This window comes from Taudactylus pleione, unplaced genomic scaffold, assembly GCF_031769625.1.
Source record: "Taudactylus pleione unplaced genomic scaffold, aTauple2 ptg000121l, whole genome shotgun sequence".
Lineage (NCBI taxonomy): Eukaryota > Metazoa > Chordata > Amphibia > Anura > Myobatrachidae > Taudactylus > Taudactylus pleione.
Window position 1 is genome coordinate 4,916,561 of NW_028284523.1, and position 10,940 is coordinate 4,927,500.

The 10,940-nt window shown below is 39.3% G+C and overlaps 1 protein-coding gene across 3 annotated transcripts in view; it reads left to right on the plus strand.

Annotated features, from left to right (window-relative positions):
- NCOA3 (nuclear receptor coactivator 3) overlaps window positions 1-10,940 on the plus strand; it is a 119,996-nt gene that overhangs the window by 93,368 nt on the left and 15,688 nt on the right. For all 3 annotated transcript variants that reach the window (XM_088472159.1, XM_088472161.1, XM_088472160.1), the window contains 5 exons: window positions 2,229-2,417; window positions 2,767-2,868; window positions 9,689-9,829; window positions 10,326-10,473; window positions 10,704-10,940. The exon at window positions 10,704-10,940 is cut by the window's right edge and continues 152 nt beyond it. In XM_088472159.1, the coding sequence (XP_088328285.1) occupies window positions 2,229-2,417; window positions 2,767-2,868; window positions 9,689-9,829; window positions 10,326-10,473; window positions 10,704-10,940 (817 nt within the window). The remainder of the gene's footprint in view (window positions 1-2,228; window positions 2,418-2,766; window positions 2,869-9,688; window positions 9,830-10,325; window positions 10,474-10,703) is intronic.

The following is a 10,940-nucleotide window of genomic DNA, read 5'->3' on the forward strand; positions in this document are numbered from 1 at the left end:
TGGCCCAGCCCATCTCTGACCTGCTCCTATTTGTGAGCTGGGTCTCTGCCCCCAAACAGCAGGAGGGGCGACAGCAAATTACATCCAGCTTTTGAAGGGGCTTTAAACAGGGCAGGTTCCTATTGGCCGCAGTGGATAGCATCTCAGCTGACTCAGGAGCCAGGGATTGGCCGCAGCGGAGTACGTCCCCTGGGAGCCACCCACTCTGGAAAAGGGAGTTCCCAGTCCTTAATACCGGTATTTGCAATCACGATGTCTGTTATGACCCCAAATTCATTCTTCTTTATGACTGTCCTAAGATGACACATTTTTGTTCTTGTCCTCTCTCTAAGGCTTACTCTGAAGGTGTTTCCACATCTTCTGGCCATATTATAATATACACAATATCAGCGCTCTCGTCCAAATCATTGACTGAATAATCTAACATTTTACATATACAAGAGATAGTGAAGCATGATAATCTGAAAAAAACAGTACATATAAATGATCTAATATTGATTATTAGTAATAAATAAAAACACATTAAAAGTAGAAAATAAAGAATAAAAACTACTAAATTATATTTGATAAAAGTGAGAATTGTAAACCTATAATACTCACATGTAGCAAACCTTAAAATACAAATTTATTAAAAATAATGTACATAACACATCATTTGCCAATTAATGAACAAAAATTGATACCAAGTTAACAGAACAATGCCTGTGATTTGTATGCTTCTTATACATGTTATGAATTTCTATTAATACCAATAAGCATAGTAATTGTATGCACATTGATCTCCTGTAAGACTGGCAATTAATCCTATCAGCCAAATAGGAGACAGGAGCAAACGTCTGCATTACAATAGAAAAGTTCTATCCTTTATTCGAAGTCCCAGCAGTTAATCAAGTGCAGAGTACTTGTAATTTCTTCAGTAATAATAATTGAAATGTCTTGGATTTCATGTAATAATTCATAAACATTTGTTTGGTATTAAATGAATGATCAGTATTCGTTCTAGTTTATCCAGTGTTAGAGCTGTGGAGGTCCCACCGAGTAGTCGGTTTGTTGATCAGAGAGAGAATAAAATGTCCACATAACTTGCAGTGAGTGATGTCATGTAGTGGGATAAATTACAGCAGTGTTACCAGTGCAGTTGGAGGCTAATTGGGAATCAGTCCAACTCTGTATTCGCCTTACAGGCAGTCACCTCTCTGTCTATTTGAAATATCAGGTTCTCCGTCTGTAACCGCAAACAGAAAATCTGTTCGAAGCTACAGTTAATACTTAATTAGTATTCAAGAAAAGTGAATGTCTTTCATCTGCACTCCAAGTGTATCCATAATTTCTGGCCTGATGTCTCATTCTTTGTGGACAACTGTGTGTTTCCTGTATGGGGCATGGCTCCTCTGCGTTAAGGAGACTGTATAGACTTACAGGCACAGTATGTTAGCAAATTCTGCTTATAAGAAGTTTGAAAAAGTACTTTCTGGTTATGACCGGTATTGTATATAAGGTATCATACTTGCTAAAGTGGACAAGTGTAACAGTTCACCATAGCAACCTTTCAGCTTCTAGCTGTCGTTTATCAAGTACATTCTATAAAATGCTAGCTATAAGCTGATCTGTTGCTATGGGCAATTTCTGTCCTCTTTAGAAAGTTTGCTACCCCCTCTTTCCAATTAGAGGTGTAAAGATGGAGAAACCGTACAACAAGCATACATAAACTATCATTTACTTATTTATTTTCTGGTGGAATTTATATTTGTCCACTGGTTCATATTTCACAGCACAAAGGCAGAAACTACATGTGCAAATATGAATAGGCTGCATTCTGAGTTTATATGCCCATATGGTGGTATATATAGAAGGCGAGCCTTACTGTGGAAATAGGGTTGCCCTCTTGGGCAGCAGCAGGTACTACAGGCCAGCAGCGAACAACCAGCATTATTCTCATTATCCGTTTACCACCTCTGTCAGATTCATCACTGTATTTTCTTCACAGCTACCAGATACATAGCTGTAATCATTATCTGTGAGCCCTTTATATGAGCATCATTTCATTGCACCCTTTCTTTTGTATAGTGCCAGCTGCTTATTTATTCACTAAGCCACAGCAGTTTGGGAAAGGTGGTAAAGAGCACCTTACTTTGTTGTCATACCACAGAAGTAGTGTGATAAACACGCAGGGTAATATATGATGTAAGTTGTGTCACTGTAGCTATGACATCTTTATTTGTTTATAGTTAATGGGGTCCCATGGTCCAATGAAACCCCCCGACAGAAAAGTCACACATTCAACTGCCGCATGCTGGTCAAGACGCCGCTCGATCACCTAGAAGATGGGAGTGGCAACATGGATCCCCGGCAGAGATATGAGACAATGCAGTGCTTTGCGCTCTCCCAGCCACGTGCCATGATGGAAGAGGGAGAAGGTCAGTAGCGGGTCATGTGTTTATCAACGTAAGCCTGCCCTCCTTCTCTTTCTGAATAGGCTATACTTTATCATGCCTGCATTTTCAATATACCCTAATGGACAGTGGCCGTGATACTGATCAATGTGTTATTATTTGGCATGATCTATCAATAGCTTCTGCAGCTGGGACCTCTGGGCAATGAAGTTTAAGTCTGTGAACTTTCACCCTCATTTTCAGCAGCATAACTGTTCTCCAATATAAATCCGTTTACAAACCGTTTGTACAACACAATTCTGCAGTCATGTTTTTAAATAACACATTTAAATATTCACATGTCATTGAATATTTGTTTTCTGTGTTTCAACAGACCTGCAGTCCTGCATGATCTGCGTGGCCAGGCGTATCACAAATGTAGAGCGAGTATTCACAGCCAACCCGGAAAGCTTTATCACCAGACACGACCTCTCAGGTGAATCCTCTGGGCTGCTTTACACAATGGGGATAGGGTGAAAAAAAACATTGGGGATAATTGGCAAAAAATCCATGTTTTTCAATGATCGCGGGGGTCAGCGCCCAAACAATGTTCGGGGCTAATTGGATGCCGCTCAATGTGTGGAAGTATTTTTCTATATTGTGCATTTCCCATAGTTGGTCTCTGAATCATATCTGCAGACATCATTATAAGAGGCTGAACATAGTTGCATGGTGACATAGCTGACCATTTCTTACACTGATCTTCCTGGATGCTTGCTGTCTCACCTGGAGATTATAGAAACCTAGGACTAGCGGAAACATTTGTGACTACTATGAGTGATGCACAGAAACCTCACTACTCCCATGACGGAGCTTATAATCGTTGGCAATGTTTACACACCCGAATCTCATAATTTCTGTGTGTAATCTTAGAAAAAAAAACCTGTCTATTTAAATATTGAGTTTCTGACCTGATACAGTAGGTAAGTTGAAAGTGTCAAGACATTTTACATGGTATCACAATTTACAGTACATGTAGGATCCTAAAAAAAAATTATCTGTAGATGTTTGAGGAGTTTATAAGATTAAAATACAGTGTAAAAGAAGATTTTTCTTATCGGTAATTCCATTTCTTCTAAGTAGCAGCCATACTGTGGGTTAGTAACCCATTCCCTTGAGAAAACATCAGACCACTTTATTCTACATAGGGTAGCTCCTCCTGTTCCTTCTTGTCTGAGTGTCTCTTCCCAGTTGGGCCAAACCATATAGATTTTCAAAGAAACACAGACGGGGGTTAATATGTAAATTGCCATGGATTACCTTGAAGAAATGGAATTACTGGTAAGAATAATCCGTTTGTTTTTTCTTCAGTCCTTTGTGGCAGCAATACTATGGGATGTACCCAGCAGTAATAAACAGGCAGGGCTATAATATCTAGTCGGAGACTTCAAGGTATATGATTGTCTGAACAAGCTATTTATTCTGCTGAAGAACTGGTCCCCGGAATAATAGATCGGACAGAATTGGCAAAGGCTCCTCTGCGGACATCTTGTTGATAGTCCCATTACTTTTGGCTCCTTAAAAAGTGGGAGGCACATATAGAAACCGTAATTCCTACACCTTTCACCTGATTTGGTTGTAATTACCCTCAAATTAAATCTGAAAGTCTGCAGTTAAAGCACATCTTGTTTGTTTCATTTCAAAGCCATTGTGGTGGTGAATAGAGGCCAAAATATGAAAATTCTGTTAATGTCCCAATATTTATGCACCTGACTGTATATGTAAAATATTGTCTGCCATATTGGCGAAGGGGGTCTATAGCTTCTGGCTTCCTCTTAATGTTGTCTTGCTGAGCAGGGAGGTAAATCTTCTTGTACTGTGGTAATCTATTTGATATCCCACCAGTCATCATTTGAATCGTTGATTCTAATTTGTTTCAAAGAAGAGAGCCTTCAAAAGGAACTGTTGCAATTTATATTTAGAGTATGCATCTGCGGACCATGGGCGGCTCTTCTAGAGTATAATACAACACTAATGATGCCTCACACAAATATTCAAATGTCTTCTGCATGATCTTTAATTTGTATTAACAGATACTGTCTTAAAATGTTTTCAGCAATATCAGCATGAAGTTTAGAGCTCCAAAGCCTAGGGGCACTCGAGACAGATCCTACTGCCATTTCTGACCTGAGTGTGGTACTGTAGATGTATGGTGCCTGTTAAGACAACCCTCCATTTTCTTATCCATAGGATCTTTGAAGGAGGCTCCATCTTCCAATAGGATGGTAGCTCTGAAAGTCAGCCCTACAATAGCTGTGTACACTTTAGGTACAGCACACAAGGATAGAAATTCTTCATCTTTAACAGGGTACATACGTTCTATCCTAGACAAACTACTAAGACTTTTGTCCATATTCTGCCATTCTTTCAACATCATATGTTTCATGACATTATGAACTGGAAACACCCTACCTTTTCTGGAACGATCTTCAAACAGGAGATCCCATTCTGTACCTTGTTCTTTTTCATCTCTAGAATTCATATTCTTGTATATGATTTGTTAAGACTTTCAAACCGCTCTAAATTGAAAGAGCTTGCGCAGGATGCAGCAAGGGGAGAAATGTGGTCAAACACTGAAAATGTGGGTATGACCGCATTTCCCATATGCACCAGAAGGACTACAGAGGGACTTCTGAAAATATCCAATTAAAGAAGATAGCGCTAGCTAATCCAGTATAGCAAATATATTTAAAATACCAATACAATTAATACACACCGTATCGCTGCAGCTATCCAATTGTCAGTGGTTGTCTGAATGAATGGATAAATACATATACTAGTGAAGGAACAGCGCAATGTTACTGTGAGTATATATGATACGATACTGCACGTAATAGTTAGTTTATAAATTTATTGAAAGAAATCTGAACATTTCTTATAAAAACATGGAAATAAAAAAATCTTATTAGTGCACAATGCATTCAAGAAATATATATATGTGGGAGATACTAAAGAGTCCCTTGAGATTATGTCTTTGTATAAATAATAGACCTGTCCCGCAGGTCAGAAATACATTACTTTGTCCATGAATGAAAATCCATACCATCCAAAAAGCGGTAGTCCTGGAAATGGAGAATGTCCCTGCAACTGCGTGTAGCCCTGAAAGGGGGATGATGTAATAATAGGTTGGATAAATTCCGGCAACTTCATGTCGTCCCGCTGATGGGGTGATGTTATAGCAAGGAGATGAATTCCAGCAGCTTTGTGCCGTCTCACTTGAAATGCATATTGTAATTCTTATGATAATCTGATCAGGACGCCAGATGAATAGGTGATGGTAGGATGTCAATTGGAACAGGGATAAACACAATCTCAATATAGGTATCGAAGGTCCGTCTAACGCGTTTCTCCATATCACCTTATACTGACCCTAAAACTTGGTTACCCACACGACCAAAGGGTTTCTTTAGATGCGGAAACAACGATGCATCACTTGTTCTCATGTACAAAATGGTATTAAAAGTTTCAAACCTCATAATGATGAAACACACATTGAAATCAAACAATATATAAATTGCGAGACAACTTTTGTAATCTACGTATTATCTTGTAGCTGCCCATGTTTCTATGTTGGTAGAACAACACGTTCACTTAAAAAGAGATTCTTGGAGCACCTTAGGAACATCATAAACAAAACAAGATGATCAACCACAGTGTTCCAAGACATTTCCTTGAAGTTAATCAGGGTGATCCGGTACATCTTATCATTATTAGGCATCGAACACATCCAGAGTACTCATCGGGGTGGAGACAGATTTCTACGCCGCTGCCAACAGGAATTATTCTGGATGTACAAATTGAATACCATCTATCCTGATGGCCTCAATGAAGCTGTAGAACTTAATTCCATTAGATAGGGAATACTCCACATTTCAGATCTTAGGGGCTATCCGACCCCATTATCTGCTCTGTGACTAATTTTATCCACTCATGTCCTCCATGATTTTGTTATACAAGAAAATGAACTAAGAGATATAAAGAAATTCAGTGACGACTCTCAAGAACTACTACCCCTTTATATACCTTATTTGATATATTCAAGAAATAAGCTTTTGTTTATGAACAAGGTTATAATCACTTATGCAATTCTTATAGTATTGATTATCATATATAAATAATACATTTTATGTAAATGCATTTTTTTGTCTTTATTTACCAATATTTGTACCATAATTGTATTTGTTATTGAAATATAGTTTACATTTTTCTTCTCCCCTTTGTTGATTTTTCAAAAAATCCCTGATATACTCCATATCTCCTATCCGCATCTATGAAAAGGAAAAATGATAATTCTGTATTAATAAGGTTAAATTTAATGAGTTTACTTTGTTACACTCTTACAGATCTTCCGATTGAGTACACGTAAATAATAGCAACATTATGTAATCGATAGATTTAAATACATCTGCGGAACGTTACCAAGGGAATGGGATGCTTTTCCGATCATGTGACATCCAGACACGTGACATAATCACGTGTTGCTATAGCCCACAATACGTCTTTCTGTAACAACAGATGGCGTAGTGCACGTGACACGGAGTGTTTCACTTAACATGATTGGTAGATTGTTCCCAAATTATCAACTGAAAAGGACTTTTATTTACATGCGAGAGTAACGATAATATACAGTAATATTTCTCTTTTTCTTTTATATGTGTGTGTATATAGGTTTATTTAAGAATTTATATTTTAGATTTATATCTGCTGCACATAGTAGAGATGATCCCAATATGTGAATAAGGGTACACCTGGGAGCAATTAATTTACAACCACAGGGTATTTAAACTCAATACAACACATCATGTCATTAAGCCTCTGATGAAGCTGCAAGAGACAGAGAAACGCGTTAGCCGGACCTTCGATACCTACATTGAGATTGCGTTTATTTCTGTTCCGATTGACATTCTACCATCACCTCTTCATCTGGCGTCCTGATCATATTATCATAAGAATTACAATATGCATTTCAAGTGAGACGGCACAAAGCTGCTGGAATTCATCTCCTTGCTATAACATCACCCCATCCGCGGGACGACATGAAGTTGCCGGAATTTATCCAACCTATTATTACATCATCCCCCTTTCAGGGCTACACGCAGTTGCAGGGACATTCTCCATTTCCAGGACTACCGCTTTTTGGATGGTATAGATTTTCATTCATGGACAAAGTAATGTATTTCTGACCTGCGGGACAGGTCTATTATTTATACAAAGACATAATCTCAAGGGACTCTTTAGTATCTCCCACATATATATATTTCTTGAATGCATTGTGCACTAATAAGATTTTTTTTATTTCCATGTTTTATAAGTAATGTTCACATTTCTTTCAATAAATTTATAAACTATTACGTGCAGTATTGTATCATATATATACATACATACATACATACATACATACACTCAGTATCCTTGCGCTGTTCCTTCACTAGTATAGAGGGACTTCTGAGTCTTAGACCCGGGCCAGAAATCACTCATTCGCAAAGGGTTGCTCTTACCGAGAGAGCGGTCCTCTGCGCATTCCTTCATTCATACTGGTGTTACCAGTGCCGGCATACATGCAAAAAGAGCGCATCCCGCCCCTGTCTTTGTATATCACCAGAGTCTTTACAAGACAAATCGCTAAATTCTTCTTCTAAGCCAAAAACAAGAACTGCACCATATTCCAAATGCAGACGAGTGTGAGATCTAGCGATTCTTCCTTTGCCACAAAATACTTTCATCCACTCCATCAGCTCCTGTAATTGGTTAGAGGGTTGAGGTGGCACAGCCTCAGACTTGAGAACAATCAGCGCAAATGTAATTACCTTGATCAGCAGGCGCAGGCTAATGACAGGCTGCACACACTCACATGCTTCTTTCTACACAACTTTTTCTTCACAACAACTTTAGAGGCAACACCCTTTGATCAGAAAAAAAAAACAGCTAAAAGTAACTATACTAACTAATCTAGTTATTTAATATCAAATGCTGCGTCGCTAATAAGGACTTGCCTTGCAAGGGCACTCACTGGCTGTTGTGGAGAAGCATCAGGGTGCATGGTAGCGTCCTCCTATGGTGCAATAAGCAGGAAAGTCAGAGGGCAACTGCAGCTCTATTCCCAGTATGCAGCTCCATTTTTTTTTTTTTTTTAAGATTCCTGACCTGCGTTGCATGTGTGAGCACCGCACATAGCCATCATGCCAAATCTTCATACTGTGTTTGCTTGCACTGAACATGCAACTAGTGGTCCCCAGGAAACCTCCCTATCCCTATACCAACGCGGCTTACAGCTATTAGGTGGTGCGTCGCCTAAGTCTGTCTTGTGGAAAAAAGCAAACGACTCACTATCTTTGCCTAGAAGAGGAAAAAGACCAGGAAGAACAGGATGAGCTGACCTACGTAGGAATAGTGGGTGATCTAATCTTTTCCTGTCTCTACCCTAAGGGAATGAGTTACTAACCCATAGTATGGCTGTCGTGGAGGACTCGAGAAGAAATAGGACTTTGAAAAGCCATTTTATTACAGCTGACTATGCACAGTTAGATCTAGTGAATGGACCACCATGCTGAATGACAAGAGATGGGGTTCACACATGACCATATCATACACAGAGCTACATATCTACTTAATTGACCTGTATGGGACTTCCTTGTCTCAATTGATGAGGACACCATACTTATGGCCAACTGTATTATCCTTCTTGTACATTTTATTCCAGTGAGAATGCCCTGGATTACCATTGGACCAGATGATTATACAAATGGAAATATATTTTTATTCATTATTATTGTGGACACATTTTAAGAAAATGTCCTTCTTTCCGGTCTATGGGAGTCTGTGTGCTCCTATACCTTTATCCTCTCTCATTTCCACCTTTTATGTGAAGCTTTGGTTCAGTATGGCCATATTTGTAAACCAAAACTAATTGGTGGTGTTTAATGATGGTCCACACACATATGCAGGTACCATGTACAATGTCTGTCTCTTAAGACAAGTAGATCATATTGATCATGATTGAGCTTGTTCTGCAATTGTAGTGGCTGGTAAGGTAAAACCAAAGCTAGAGACCACTATCTGTAGTCAGACTGTAATGAAACTGTAATGGACAAATATAGCCTTATTGAATGGAGTTATCACACTACAACTACTTACTACTACTTTAACAAGTTTCTCTAATATCAAAGACCGATCATGGGCAATTACTTAGCTGAGTGACACATTGTTGGGGTAGTGTCCTAAGAGATTTATGCAGACTCTGATTTCTATTATAACAGGCAAAGTAGTAAATATTGATCCCAATTCCCTGCGAAATTCCATGAGGCCGGGGTTTGAGGACACAATCCGCAGATGCATCCAGAGGTTTCTTTGTCATAGCGAAGGGCAGCCATGGACGTACAAACGTCACTATCAAGAAGGTGAGGACCATCTCTAATTACTAATTCATATTTCTTCTTTGAAATTGTTTGATAGTCACTCCACAGAAATTGATGTATGCAATTTCTTTTTATGGAACCTTAACATAACAGCAGTAGATGAGTGTTAAAAAGCAGCTCACAGTACTCCTCTATGAACCGTTATGTAAGTGATTGCAAATGTTTCTATGGGATGAAGTTATGAAGAAGAAATAGGACTTCGAAAACCCATTGTCCTATGGCGGGGGTTAGGTTTAGGCTGCGGGAGGGGGGGGTTAGGTTTAGGCTGCGGGGGAGGGGTTAGGTTTAGGCTGCAGGGAGGGGGGGTTAAGTTTAGGTAGATTTAAAGATAGGGGTTGTATACATATGTAAGCGGTGTCGGCATTCTGAGCGTTGGTATCCCATACCCAACCCGTTTCCATATATTATGTTTTAACTGGCTGTTATCTGTTGGAAAGCTATATCATAACGTACTGGATTTTCTGTGGTTTTTTTGCAGCCTATGTCCATGGTCACTCAGAGACCCCACTATACAGGTTCTCTCTGGCAGACGGCACTATGGTGACTGCACAGACTAAAAGCAAATTATTCCGAAATCCTGTCACAAATGACCCTCATGGCTTTGTGTCAACTCACTTCCTTCAGAGGTAAGTACAGGCCAATGTAACCAGATTTCTTCGTGTGTGTGTGTGTGTGTGTACATATGTATGTGCGTAAATTTGTATTTACATTTTTTTTTTTTTTAGTTAAATGAAATTTATATTTCCATATACTGTGCATATTTTTGTTGTACCGGTACAAGTGTCTAGATGACAGTAAATGCAATTTTAATGTGCTATGTGATAACTGACCATATTGCCCTGTGATGCTGTTTCAGGGAGCAGAATGGGTACAGGCCGAATCCCAATTCTATGGCACAAGGTGTTCGCCCGCCTTTACCTTCGAACCCTAATCCTGGCAATGCCATGAATATCTCCTCTGCACAGTGCATGCCGCCACAGAACAGGAACTATGGCATGGGAGACGGCAACAATACGGCAGCTATGTCTGGCATGAGATACGGCTGTACTGGAAACATGGGGCCTGCCTCCCAAGCTCCAGGGATGCAGCAGTC